The sequence below is a fragment of the Symphalangus syndactylus genome, chromosome 6 (genome assembly GCF_028878055.3).
Source record: "Symphalangus syndactylus isolate Jambi chromosome 6, NHGRI_mSymSyn1-v2.1_pri, whole genome shotgun sequence".
NCBI classification, from domain to species: Eukaryota; Metazoa; Chordata; class Mammalia; order Primates; family Hylobatidae; genus Symphalangus; species Symphalangus syndactylus.
In genome coordinates this window covers 132,538,119-132,552,337 of record NC_072428.2, presented here as the reverse complement: position 1 = coordinate 132,552,337, position 14,219 = coordinate 132,538,119, and the positions used below count along the sequence as shown (strand labels likewise).

Sequence of the window (14,219 nt, the reverse complement as noted above, 5' to 3'; positions counted from 1 at the left end):
TTACAAGCCAGGAGACACTGGGGAAAATGACTCAATGTCCCTGAGCCTTCCATCTGTAAAGGAAGAATAAGAATGTTTGATTTGCAAGATTGTGGAAAACCTTTAAGCTATGTAACAAATACGAAGAATCTAGCACATATCTGGGGCTCAACAGTCAGTCTTCTACTGAAGTTATCCAGGAAGTGACAAGCTGCAAGAAGATGCAGCACAGAAGTGGGCACACTCAGGGCACAGGAAACCTGGGCTCTGTTGATTGGGAGAGATCTGCCCTCAGCAGGACATAAGACATGCCTTCCAAACAACAAAAAGCTTCCCTTGAAGGAGTGAAACCTGGGTGGGGCCTGCAGCTCTCAAGTCCAAGCTAAGGCAGGAAGTTTATATACAGAATGTCAGTGACTCTGCCGGGCTGTGTCAAGCTGCTGGCACAGAGATACAGGGCTGAGTCCCCCAGCAACAAGGCGTTCACATTCAGCTCAGAGCTATAGTTAGGGAACTGGCGAGCTGAGAATCGATCAGGGAAATTTCCTCTTCCTCTCTCTTCTTCCTCATAATACTGAAAGATAAACTGGGGCCCCTGACCCAGGGCCTGTTGGTACCAGTACACACTGGTGTGCCCAGAGATAGGAGAGCATCTCAGCGTCACTTGCTGTCCTCTCATTTTGATCAGGTGTGTGGGACTTTGGGTGACTCCAGCATCCACTGGGCCTGTGGGAAAAGCAGATGGAGGATGAGCTCAGGAGACAGCCTGGAGGTCCTCCCCAAGGTAAAGTGGAGGACACAGGGGTGGGAAAGCTGAGAATGGGGCTGCTGTCCTGTGCACAGGACTCACCTGCTCCCAGGAGACAAAGCAGCGCCCAGCAGAGGAGCCCGGGGCCCATGGCCCAGTGGGGCAGGCAGCACTGCATCTGATTCAGGGCTTGGTCCTCCTGGAGAAGAGCTGAGTGAGTTCTGGGCCTTGATTTTCCTGATGGGAGGGGTATGCTGTGATGTCACTGTCTTGTGTCCTCCCTATGCAGCCTTCCTTAGGTCTTGTGCTCCACGGATGCTGGACTCTACCTGTCCTACAGAGCTGGAGGGATGGGTGAAGGCAGAAGTTTCTGTGATGATACAATTGCTCCTCTGCCTACACTGCCCCAGCTCACAGGCTGCCCCATCACCCTATCACCCTCCTCCGACCTGGTGCTGTGGTGTTCCATGCTGGAGCTCACACACCTGCCTATCAGCAGATGGTGAGGAGCCTGTGATTAAACCATCAGTTTCCAGCTTTTCCTTGCTGTCCTCACATCATCTTTCTGATGCTAGATTCACACCAAGGTTTCTTACTATATTTTCCTGTCCAGGCAACATTCCCTACCCATTTCCTGAGTGGCCAGCAGTGCAGAGGCCCCAAGATTTAGTCCATCTGATCAGATCCAAAGCAGACCTGTGTTGTCTGTAAATTATTAAGAGTGCAGATTCCCCAGAAATAATTCTAGGGCCTTATCAGCTCACAGCACAGACCTAGCCAGCTTCTGACTCAGCACCCTCAAGGCCATCCTATATGTAGTTCTCTGAACAGTTTATGTTAATCCCTCCAGATCCACCCTGCCTTCAGAGGCTGACCCCAGTGTATCATGTTAACTGTCTCCCCTTTTCTCTAACTTCAGAGTGAGTTTGGCTTATGGGAAACAGGACAGCAGAGTGAGGCAGTGTCACCATCTGTGCTGGTTTGCAAAATGTATTCCCATGGCTCTCTTCTAGCTGGGTTAAATTTCCTGGTGCCTGATAGTAGTCACACACTAGCCTGAATGCTTTGCCGCTTAGATATTTCTTTCAGCAGATATCCTAGCTAATGTCTGATATTTTTTATACTCCATAAAGTCCTAGAACAGGACACAATGTTGCCAAAGATTTTGCTACTTACAACAAGGATGGCATTTACTTCGGTTTTCCATACCTTGTTCCTCATTTCACCCTGAGCCTTCACCAGAATTGCCCTTAATGCTCGGTTTCAGCAATCTAGGCTTTTGCTAGTCTGCTTCTCCGAATTCTTCCAATCTCTATCCATTACCCATTTCCCATTAACCAAAGCTGCTTCTACATTTTCAGGTCCTTGTTATAGCAACAGCGTCTCTCTCAGCACCATGTTTTCTTTCAATTTCTTTCCTACTGCTATAGAGAAATACCACAGACTGGGTAATTTATAAAGAGATTTATTTGGCTTATAGATCTGGAGACTGGAAAGTCCAAGATCAAAGGGCCATAACTGCTGAGGGCCTCCTGCTGTTATCCAAGGCAGAAGGAAGGGGAAGCAAGCACCCAAGACAGAGAAAATGACTGAATTCATCCTTTTTATCAGAAGACCATTCCCAAGACAACACATTCACTCCCACAATAAAGGCATTGATCTCCTTCTGAGGGCAGATCCCTCATGACCTATTCATAGCTGTCCCACCTCCCAATACCATTACACTGACAAATTTCAACATGAGCTTTTGTGGGGACAGGCAAGCATAGCACACACGTTTACACTATGAGTCAGTATTTCCACTCTTAAGTCTATACCTAAAATAAATTTAAAAAAAAAGAATGTATATGTCCAGAAGAAAGAATTGCACAAGAATGTTCACAACAACTTTCTTCATAATAGTTGGAGACAGGAGTAACATGGATATCCATCAACGGGAGCATGGATAAACAAGTTGTGGTACATTTATGCAATGGAATATTAGTCATAAGAAAAAATGACCTACTGATACAACAATATGAATAAACTTCAGAAATTCTAATTTTGGAGGAAAATAACTCAATAAGAATGTTATATGATTCCATTTATATGGAGTTCAAGAATAGACCAAGCTAGTCAGTGGTGATAAAAATAAGAAAAAGTTTTGGCCAGGCGCGGTGGCTCATGCCTGGAATCCCAAAAATTTGGGAGGCTGAGGCTGGCAGATTACAAGGTCAGGAGATCGAGACCATCCTGGCTAACATGGTGAAACCCCGTCTCTACTAAAAATACAAAAAATTAGCCGGGTGTGGTGGCGGGCATCTATAGTCCCACCTACTCCGAAGGCTGAGGCAGGAGAGTGGCATGAACCCGGGAGGCAGAGCTTGCAGTGAGCTGAGATCACACCACTGCACTCCAGCCTGGGCGACAGAGTGAGACTCTGTCTCTAAATAAATAAATAAATAAATGCAATTTTTATCTATGGGATAGAAATTGATTGGAACGGAGCATGACGACACTTTCCTGCATGACAGAAATTTTTTTATAATCATTTCAGTTACTGTTGCACTGGTGTATGCATTTGTCAAAATTTACCAGGATGTCCTTGTACTAATATTTCTGTTTTACCCTCTATTATACTGTAATAAAAAGTATTACTAAAAAGTAAACAGCTAAATCATAAAATGTGGGATTCGTTTACAAATGTATGCTTGTATTCTGTACAGCCCAATTTAAAAATGAATCACACAAAAATAAGAAAAGACAGGAGCACACATATCTGTGTAAGTTATGGAGAATGTGAGAAGTGCTTGGTGACTGAAGTGGCAACATTGAAATTTGGCATCAAAATAAGCTCAACTGATGAGTGGGCTGAAAAACAACTGAGGAGCAATATCAAGGAAAGCTGTAGACAAACAAAAGCTTTTTACAAAATCTTCGTATGCTGTTGAAATCATTCTAAGAACCATGAGCTGCTACAAATTTCATAACTTGGGAAATTGGGCATTCATCAGTCTTACAATTCAGATTTTCCGTTCATTTTGGCTTTGAACAGATTGGCCAATTTTTGAATTGATTTTTTTGCCCAGCAAGCAGCTTGCTCCCCTCTTTGTGAGTGGGGTCCTGGGAAACCCAGCCCTCCCCCTTTGTCAGCCTCACAGACGGGAGTTAGGCACAGCCCAGACACACGGAGTTCCCTGCACGTGGGGTTTGCACTACCTGTGAAGCCCAGCTATGGAGCTCCCAGTCCTACAGTTAATGGATCCCAACTAAAGAAACCTTGCCTCTAGGTATTCGCTTTACCTGTTAGTGCTAAAGAGGGATACAGGCTGGAGAAAAATAAAATGTTTGCTCAATATTATTCTGTAATATTTTACAAGAAAATCAGTTGAGGAGTTCATGGATTTTCATCCAAGCCAAAGTCATGATAATAGCTGAATTCCTTCCTTAATCTACCCTGAGAGGACTCAGACACTGCTCGATGCCCACAAATACTTAGTAGAGTCTTATTTATAATCTCCTTTGTATAATTCTACTAGTCTATTATCTTCAGCTCTAACAGCACAGTTTGGTGCATCTACTAACATTTTCCTTCAGTAGTTTGTTTACTTAGGTGTTTCAGAAATTGTTATCAATATTTTTTGTCCTCCAAAGAACACGTGCTTGATTTCCAATGGAATCTCAGCCAAGGTGATGTTATCAGTAAGACTTATGAACTTGTAGAATCCCAGATCACTCAAGCAGGTTACAGCTGTTGCCTGGCAAGACCTGCAAGGAAGATGAGGTGCAGCAGAGATCCACTGGGCTCAGGGCACAGCCCACCTCTCGCTTTTCCCATTTCCTCTGAGGCAGTTGCTCCTCTGTCTGCACCTGCCCTGACACCAAGGCCACCCAGCCAAAATTATTCAACCATAGATGTCATTAAAGATTAGAGGGACTTCCCGCCTCTGGCATAGCTGTAGGTAGCCTAGCAATAACTGAAAACTGCTGCAACATCTGCATAATATTGAATCCAAACCCTAATTTTTCTTAACCCTTTCCCTCCTAGGCTGCTCTCCCAAACTCCCCAGAGCCCTTTACATCCCAGTGGACCACACTGCCATCTTGTGGCCAATAAGTGAAGCTTCATCATTGTTTATTCTGTAATGGCCCAAGGAATGCTGGGAAGTGTCTGCAGAGTGAGCTGCCAGAATATTCCAGAAGTGCCATCTCGCAGGTTTTATGAGCAGCTTCCCTAAACCCTAAGTCCAACATTAGTTGTAACCCTAACTATTGCTTTGAGTTACCAATCTTGATATCCCACCCTCATTCTGAATAACTCTTATCACCTAGCTCCAGTTATAGCCTAACTTTTTCTGCCTTAAAACTACCATCTAAAGAAAGAGGAACAGAATGCGAGGAATGAAAGGAAATAATATTTGGTTTTAAATAGTAAGAAAACACAGACGTTGAAGTATAAAAAGATCACTAAATATAAACAAAAACATCCTCCAAAAATGACAATGTTATACCAAAAGTATAGATCAGCAAAAGATGAAGTCAATTGTCTATTAATAAAAAGTAAAATTGAAATATATAAACCGAGACCTATTACAAGACAATAAGCAATGGTGGAGAGAACAGTAACTAATGCAGAAAATAAGGATGGATATAGCTAAGACTAGCAAAGGGGCTGCTCAGGAAATGATCAGCTTGTACAATGCACATCCACTGATCTGAGCACCAAACAGGAAAGAGATGATTCTGGAAGAGGCAGAGGAGCAGCGGGAGATGAGGACACGGTGACGCAAAATAGTATCATAAGGAAGCAAATCAGCCAGGGGACTGTGGATTAGATGACTTTGCTTTCTCCTGTCTCCTGCTACAGCTGAACTGGACCATTTTCCTCTCCAAGGATTTGTTCCTGCACCCTGAGTTAGATGCCCCTGGGATTTGCTCCTTGTCAGATTCCCATGGATGAACTCCCTCTCCCTCCTTGTTGAGCACAGTCTGAAGGAGAGGTCATCTCTCCCTCCCCTTCAATCCCACGGTACTGAGGATTGGGACAGACTTCTCAATTGGCATCGACCTCTCTCATGGCATGCTCACATGCCCCCTAACTGTGCCTTTTCATTTCCACTAGACTGAAAGTTAGATGTGGGCAATGAAACTTAACACCTTTATCACAGGATGCACAAGTTACTGCTTTCAAAATTATTGCTGTTTCTTTCACTGCCTTGGGTTATAGCTGAACAGGAAAAAAGGCACAATTTCTTAATGTGACTTAACCACAAAAACCTCCCCAAGTGCCCAGAACAATATAACTACCAAGGGATTGCTCTCCTCATTGGTGAGATGGCAAAATAAACAACAAAAAAAAAAAAACAAAGAAAATATTTTCAAATAATTTAAAGTATACCCAGAATCCCAGTCCATTTTATACAAACATCATTGTATGGCCTCCTTCTAACTAAGAGACAGACAGAGCCATTCCTGTGCCCTGAATCTGGCAGGAAAGCCCTGCTGGAGCCTGTGCGGAGCTGATGAGGATGAGCTTTGGTGATTCTGCCCCAGAGCAGGGATTCTCAGGGAGCGCTGGACAACCTCCAGGGACTGAGATGGAGAGTGGCCATACTCCGTCTTGGAGAGGAGAATACTGAGGGTGTGATCCTCTGACCTCTCAGCCTAAAGTAAAAGCAGTGTCATTCCTGACTGGTGTGGAGCTGCTTAGTCTCCAAAGCAAAATAGACTTTGTTTCAGGGTCTTCAGTACCACAGAAGAATAGCGGAGCTGTAGGTATTTCACAACCCAGAGTTGCTGCTTGGCCATCTCTGTTCCCAATGACTCCAGCATCTGAATATTCCATGCGAGGAAAGATAATTTGTAAATAATGAACAGGTTCAGTGATACCTTTAGGTACATTCAAAATAGTTGTCATGTTCCAGGCTGGCATGCTTGTAGGAGACACAGAGCTACAGAGCAAGAGAATTTGGGAGTTCAATAGAAACAGGAATAATTGAAGCCCCCTTAGATGATGGCTTCTAAGAACAAGAGTAGTGGGGAAATAAATTCTGAGCCATATTGGCCCCACAAGAAATGGCATAATAGGGACATCAGAAAATACCCCAGTGATGTGCTGCTAAACTGGGTGTCTGTGAAGGTGGGGGTATGGCTGGTAGCATTTCCTAATTTCTGTTGTACCAGCATACCCACCATGGCAGATTTCAGGCTCCCAGCATGGCTTCACTGAACAGGGAGGTGGGAAAAGTATGCCTGTGTGCTTCTTCTGAGTCATATAAGCCGTACACTAAAGAGCAAAGCTTTCAAAGTTCTTCAATACTTCCTACTCGACATACTAAAATGAGGCCACAGCAACTATAGCACACCTCATTATTTTCATGATAAGATCAAAGTATGTGATCCTGGGTCTTGGAATGGACAAAGGGAGGTTTGTGCAGAGAAAGGATTTCTGAGGCCTCTGAAGCTGCTGAGATCACAGAGCAAAGAGTTATGCTGGTTTGTTGGGGAGCCGCTAGCCTTTGACTTGAAGTAATTGCAATGAAATGTTTCTCCTGCTTACCTTAAGACAACAGAATGATTTCATTAGAGCAGAAACCCTATTCCTTCCTATCTGTTCATTAGAAACATCTGCCCCTTGCTCCTCTTGCATGTTCATTCTCCGTATAAATTGGAAGCCCTGCTCACTTTTGTTACATGTTCTTGCAGCACCATTTACAGCAGTGGACTGTGTTCTGTTCAGCCTCAGTGTCAGAGCTTGTCCACTGTTAGGACCAGGTGTCTCAGGAATCACATGGAGGAAAGTTGCAGCAGTTAAACAGAAGGTCTCAGAAGACAGAGAATTCCCATCTGTGTGCTGGCCTTACTCAGTCCCAGGAGACACAGGGCGCCTGAGCAAGGAGCGATTTGATGACGACACAAGAAAAAAATGGGTCCAGAGCAACTCTCCGTCAGTGACCGTCATTCTCTGGGGAAAGAAATTTGGTGTCTGTACCACCACAATTTCTGATCAGTAAATTTGGAAGGACTTTGATGCCCCTCCTAGCTATGAAAGATTCAGGGCACCTCTATCATGGTTGCATCTGGGACACTGAGTCCCATACTTGGAGAAGTGGCCTGTCACTGAGGACTCCCCGAAACCCATAATGCATAATCACATCAGCTCTGACCAGTGCATTCCATTTCATAGATACAAACTGTAGCATCACCCACAGACAGCTGGAAGATTCTATTACAATATAATCATTGTACTTCTATTTATAACAAGTACTATATAACACTATATATTATGAAAAATAAGAAGAAATAGAAATTCAGTATTACAAATAAAACACTTTTTGAGTTAAAGGCCTCGGGAGAATTATTTCAAATCAAATGAGTTGGACAACAATGAAAACAGAGTCTAAAAATCAGATTTCCTGGGTGAATCAAGGTGAAGTGGCAGCTGTGGTGAATGCATGCTTCTGCCTATCAGGACAGCAGCAATGGCAAATGGAAATAAAATAAAAGATACACGTGGTTTAAAGTAGGCAGAAGAAGTGTTATTGTTATCATGATTTATTTATCAAGTAAGGACCACAAATTTGCAAAGAACTTTACTTCAAACAGGAAGAGAGGTTTGATATTTTGTGGAAGAAAACTTCCAAGGTGACAGGGATAGAAGAGGCTTCAGAAGAAAGATGTTCCCGGGGATGTAGCCTCAGACCTTCCAGATGCCCCAACATATGAAGAAGAGGCGTGTTTCCTGCCCATGACAACCTCATGGATGTGGGCAGCACAGCAGCCTCCAAGACCTATAGAAGATGCATGTCTGCCATGAAGGCCAAGGCTAAGACACCCTCTCCTTGCTTGGAGCAGTGAGCTGGCTCCAAGGACTCCTAGAGTGCAGTGGGCCGTGATTGTTTTCACCACCTACATTTGTCCAAATCTACTTCTTTCCCATGAAAAGTGAGGATCAAAGAGAGGCCTCTGTTAAGGATCTCTGGGAGCTGCAAAGAGAGAGAAGGATGAGGTTTGTGAACAGGAAGGAGGCGACTGTGCCACGCTGTGGCTAAGCCACTGGCACAGATATACACGGCCGAGTCCCGCTGCTCTGTGCACTGGATCCTCAGAGTGGAGACGGATCCCTCAGGCCTCTTTGCAGAGAACCGATCATTGGGCAGCCCTGATTTGTCTTGTTGAGCTTCATAATTGAAATAAGTCAGAAACTCTGGGCCCTGCCCCAGGGCCTGTTGATACCAATAAAGGGTTGCATGACCTGAAATTGGATCACACCTGAGAGCTACATCCTGTCCCCTCTTTGTGACTTTGTACCTTGGGGACTGGGAGACTCCAGCACCTGTGTGATCTGTGGAAATAGAATTTGGCAATAGAATAAGGAAAACATCTGTAGTCATCACACACACACACACACACACACACACACACGCATACACACACACGCCTACATACAGAAAAAAATGAAACTACTTTGTGTTCTGAGAATTCACCTGTCCCTAGGAAACCCAGGACCACCAAGCAGAGGAGCCTGGTGCCCATAACAGGGTCAGGCCAGGATGGGGGTTTTACCAGATCAGTGTCGCTGTGAGCAGGAGCAGGGGATGAGGGACGTCCTTGTCTCCACAGGGCAGTTCCCACAGTGACATCACTTCCTCTCTCAATCCCCAGGACCTCAGAGTCACAGAATTTATATTAGAACACACTTGGGTGACACTTTAAATATTTATAACCTCCTTTTTAACAACATCAATTCATGGCTCACTGGTTTGTGCTCCGGAGCTGTCTGTACCTGGAGGCCTCACACTGCATCTCTGAGTTCATCCTCTCATCCCACAGCCGCTCCCCTGCCTGCTGGGCATGTCCTGTAGGATGCACCAACAGCGCCCCTAACATAGGGCACAAAGGGGTGAGCTCATTGTGTTTCCTGCAAGTTAGGGTCCCCTGTGCTATCCCACTCATGCCCCAGCCTCCTCCATTCCCCCAGTCACACGTGCCAATGAGACTCTCCCATCACATGGGTTCCCTCACAAACTGCCCTCATGCCTTTCTTCTGGGATCATTTCCCACCCTTATTAACTGTAATTCAGAAAAGATACCCATAGAAAACCATCTCAGGCATAGCGTGACTTATTAACGCTCATCTGTTCCATGCCCTAGACTAGGTAACTGGGAACTTCCATATGAAAAACAGTAGGACCTAAAGTTCTAGCATCAAAGATTTGTTTTACTGTTGTCTAATTTAAGACACTGATGGAAGAAAAGTACTCAGTTTACTGTTTAGGTCCAACTTACACAAATAAAATGAGCATTCTTTACTCTGAAATCATATGTTCTCCTTTGAGTAAATTAAAAGGTCACATAAATCATGAACTAAACCTACCAGGCTAGACTGGGCCAGGAGAAGACAGAGCTTTTTTCTGGAAAGGCTAAGTTTCCAGGGTTAGTCAATGTTGTGCAGGAAGGAGGCTGGTATGTGAAGTAGTTTTCCTCGTTAGAAGATGCTGGGATGTGTGATATGCTGGGTACTCAGCTGATCTGGGGGAAAGGGTGGTCAGGCGTGTAATACAAGGGATGAAATGTTGTCAGCAGGATTGTCCTGGGAAATTGCCTTTCAACAATCTGAGACAAGTTTTGGGCTCTTTGGCCCTCTCTGCTCTGTCCTGTTTGGGGGCCAGGTCTCTACATGGAGAGAAAGCGTCTCTACCACACAGTATTCTTGCCATCTTCACAGAAATGCAGGGCAATTTCTGCAGATCTGAGGATTTCACTTTAGGTTTGCCATCAAATCATTGAGCTGATCAGTTACAAATTCATGAAGCACATTTCTCATACTGCAGAGTCCAAAGGGAGACCAGAGCACTTGCTTTGGTTATAAAAGAACTTGGTTCAGGAAGGCAGCAAAATGTGAGCTTCCCTCCCACTGTCTCCACAGGTCTCTGCACTCTGACCAGGGTTCTGATGTCCATGCAACTCCAGCAGGATGGAAGCTCAGGAAGGAGATAGAAGCAGGAGGCAGAGCCCTGCCTCTGGGTGGAGTGAGATTTCAGGCACAGGATTAAAAGAAAAGTTAGTAGCCAGTGTCTGGAACATCTACATACAAATTGTGTCCACATTCACGTGGGCAGCACAGGTGTCCCCCAGAGAGGAGTCCACGGACCATGGCAGGTTGAGACAGTTGTGTGATCTGATGCCTTAATCTGGGAGAATCCATACTGTGCTGGATTGTGTTAAGTCAACTTTGCAAATGTAAGAGTCTGACTTTCCCAGAATGCCATTTATCATTCTGGGTTACAGATGGTCAGGGATACATTTGGTAAAATTTAGAAGACAGACATAAAACAGTCACTATAACAATGGGCAGATCATTGTGGTCAGACAGTGAGAGTCAGTGACCAGCAGATACAGAGGCATCCAACAGACCTAGGAAGTCCTGTTCCTTCTGCACCCTTTGTCCAGTTCATCTTGCCAAATGCTGGCCAATAACAGCCAGCCTACCCCCAGTGTTTGACAGTAAACCTGCAGGGGTGGGTCCCACACAGAAGGAACAGCTTCCCCAGAAACAGATTTCCTTGGCCTTTTCCTGTGCTCCTGGCTCAAGGTCCCACTGCATGGCCTGGCATGCTCTGATCCTCCCATGTCCCTGCCACTCCAGCCTGTCCTGCCCAGAGCTCCAGGAGCCCTGGCTACTGACTGGCTCCCTCACCCTCTGACTTCTCTCCTCCAGACCTTCTCTTCCTCAGCTCCTACATATGCATACGGTGTAATTCTGATGATAAATCCATTACACTCACAAACCTGTAGTGGCCCTGTTTTATTGATGCAAACCTAATGGAGATTTTCTTACCAGAAGTGGTTTCAAGGAACAACCTTTATGGATGGAATTCTAGAAGTGGATCTCTGATCTGTCTAGATTTGTTGTGGGGGAAGATCCTGAAGGAGAGCACAGAGACCTGGAGGAGGTCAGGTGATGCAGCCACAAGAGGAAGCCTTGAACCAGGTGTGGATGCCATGATAGTGATTCCCCATCAATTTCCAAGACCAACCTGAGCCCAGCAATCAAAGGGGTGGGCTTTCTTGTACTTAACTCTAGATTTCTGCGAGGTTACGGTAGATGTAGCGTGTTCCTGCGATTGGTTTGTCCACCCACTCATCACTCACTCAGCCTGTCATTCACTCATCCATTATCTGTGAAATGGGTCTCCCCACATGCCAGGCACCAATACTGGTAAATGCAGCAGGCACAGTCTTAGCTCTCATGGCCTTAAAATTTGGGTGGAGAGGCCAGGCGTGGTGGCTAACGCTGTATCCCTGCACTTTCGGAGGCTGAGACGGGCAGATCATGAGGCCAGGAGATCGAGACCATTCTGGCCAACATGGTGAAACCCCATCTCTACTAAAAATACAAACAAGAATTAGCTGGGCGTGGTGGCACATGCCTGTAATCCCAGCTACTCGGGAGGCTGAGGCAGGAGAATCACTTGAATCAGAGTATCAGAGGTTGCAGTGAGCAGAGATCATGCCACTGCACTCCAGCCTGGCGACAGAGTGAGACTCTGTCTAAAAAAAAAAAAATGGGGGGAGCACAAAAATAATTAGACAAGCATCTGAGAAAGCCCAACTGTGCTAAAGGTTACTAACAGACATGATTCATTGAGAGCTTATGAGAGGAAAGTTGATCTCACCTGGGAGGGGAGGGAGTGCTTCCCACAGGAGGGGCTGATCATACTGAGATCTGAAGCATAGGTAGGAGCTGGCCACTAGAGAAAGGAAGGCTCCAGTCCAGGGCAAAGAAAATGGCCTTTGAAGTCTCTGTGATGGGAAGGAAGGAGTCACAGAGAGGCACTGCCCTCATGGCTGCAGTAGAGAGGGGCAGGGAAGTGGGGGGTGGAGGATGACTGCGGAGATGGGAAAGGTGGGCCACAGGAGGGTGGGTTTGGGGGAAACCCTAGAGAGGAAGCAATATGGTCACCAGGGAGAGACAGGAGTCTAGATGGATCTGAAATACAAATCCTGTTTCATCCTGGGGGCCTCGGACTCAGGATGATGAGTAGAAATGTAGGAGCTGGGGAAGCCCTGGCCCAACCCCAAAAGGAGAGTTTGTAGGAGAGAGCAACAAAGGAGACATCTGAGGACCTGGGACCAGTCCAGGCCTGGCTGAGACTGAATGCAGAGACACCTGGCACAGAGCAAGGCTCATACTGTCTGGGCCACTTGGGGCCACTTGGGGTTCCAAGGTTCCCGTTGCAGAATACTCTGCCCAGGGCATCCTTGAGTCTTGGGTGGGGGAGGAGGGCAGAGCCTCCCTGCCTTTATGTGCAGAGAGGAGACGGCCTTGTAGCGCTGTGGAGTAACTGCTGGCACAGAAGTACACAGATGTCTGGGAGGCAGCAGCCGACTCCAGCCTGAGCGGGAAATCCTCTGTGTTTGATCTGGAGACATTGTAGCCATCGGGGACTTCTCCTTTACCAGTGATACCAGCACCAACTGAGTAATGAATCAGCTTCAGCCCCATGCCTGGGTCCTGTCGATACCAGTACATGTAGTCATGGTTCATATTCTGCGCACACTGCAGTGTCATGCTCTGTCCTGTCTTCAGGACCTGGAATTTTGGGGTCTGAGTGACGCCAGCATTCACTGGACCTGCAGAGAAGGAAACAGCTGATGCTGCAGCCCCAATGGGAAGGCGCTGGGCCTTGAAATCTATGCAAGGGTCCCTGCCCAGGACCCACCTGCCCACAGGAGAGAAAAGGCTGCACAGCACAGGAGGCTGATGCTCATGGCAGGTGCTCCAGGATGGAGGGGTCTTCTGGGTCTGTGCATTGATGAAAGGGGAATAGGACTCTCAAGGGAGTCATTCTGAGCCCTCATTCTCCCTGCCTGGGCCCCAGAGCCTTCCTGTCAGGAGAGGCCACGCCCCTTCCCCAGATGGTTCAATCCAAAATAAATTCACCAGAGAGAATGAGAATGAGAAGAACACATTTGTCTGAATTGAAGCAAGGCTACAAGATTTTCATAACCTTTGGTAAACAGTTTGTAATTCACTGTAAATTTTATTTTTTCTAATTAATAGTGTGGTGTTCATTATCTGCATAGTGCTGTAGTCTAGAGTCTTAGGAAAATTCCTCATGTCTTCCTGGTGTTTTTGACTCCTGTATCCCAAATACTCCTTCAAGTATCGTTTTCTAATTTGCTTAATTGACCATAATCCTGTTTAAAATCCTTTGTCTGTATTGGTTTTCTCTGTTATCAAGTTTCCAAATCCCACGGGCAGGCTCATCAACATTGGAGGAATCATTTTGCTCTGTTTCTTGTCAATCCACTGACAGATGGGACTCCTGACAAGCCCAGCTGAGCACCTTCAGCTCCTCCCAGGGCTCTTGCTTTTCGTGCCTGGGGTGAGACCACAGCAGGCAGAACCACCTCATGCTGCTGACTGCCCTCTCTGTGTGGATGATGGTGGCCACCTAGCACTGCCCGTGACCTGTGGACACAAACGTGGCCTGATGCGTGATTAGGC

The 14,219-nt window shown here is 46.1% G+C and overlaps 1 protein-coding gene and 2 gene segments (V, D, J or C); all 3 read right to left on the bottom strand.

The window, feature by feature from the left end:
• Nucleotides 1-361: 361 nt before the first annotated feature.
• Nucleotides 362-1,535, bottom strand: LOC129485460 (T cell receptor beta variable 5-5-like). The segment is given in 3 exon segments: nt 362-705; nt 830-905; nt 1,501-1,535. Coding segments are annotated over 3 exon segments (455 nt in total).
• A 7,072-nt stretch (nt 1,536-8,607) lies between these two features.
• LOC129485459 (uncharacterized) lies at nt 8,608-9,595 on the bottom strand. Its single transcript, XM_055284710.1, has 3 exons — nt 9,465-9,595; nt 9,193-9,356; nt 8,608-9,050 (listed from the first exon to the last, which is right to left on the bottom strand). The coding sequence occupies exons 1-3, from the start codon at nt 9,593-9,595 to the stop codon at nt 8,608-8,610; spliced, it is 738 nt and encodes a 245-aa protein (XP_055140685.1).
• A 2,936-nt stretch (nt 9,596-12,531) lies between these two features.
• Nucleotides 12,532-13,558, bottom strand: LOC129485457 (T cell receptor beta variable 6-6-like). The segment is given in 3 exon segments: nt 12,532-12,647; nt 13,034-13,342; nt 13,432-13,558. Coding segments are annotated over 3 exon segments (516 nt in total).
• Nucleotides 13,559-14,219: the final 661 nt, after the last annotated feature.

Excerpts from the sequence above, each read along its gene's own strand:
- LOC129485459 (XM_055284710.1), bottom strand. The coding sequence starts at position 9,595 with ATGTTAGGGGCGCTGTTGGTGCATCCTACAGGACATGCCCAGCAGGCA. Across the intron at positions 9,357-9,464 it reads CAGCTCCGGAGCACAAACCA|AGGAAGTGATGTCACTGTGG; the intron begins GTGAGCCATGAA and ends GGGGATTGAGAG. Across the intron at positions 9,051-9,192 it reads CCTGGGTTTCCTAGGGACAG|ATCACACAGGTGCTGGAGTC; the intron begins GTGAATTCTCAG and ends CTATTTCCACAG.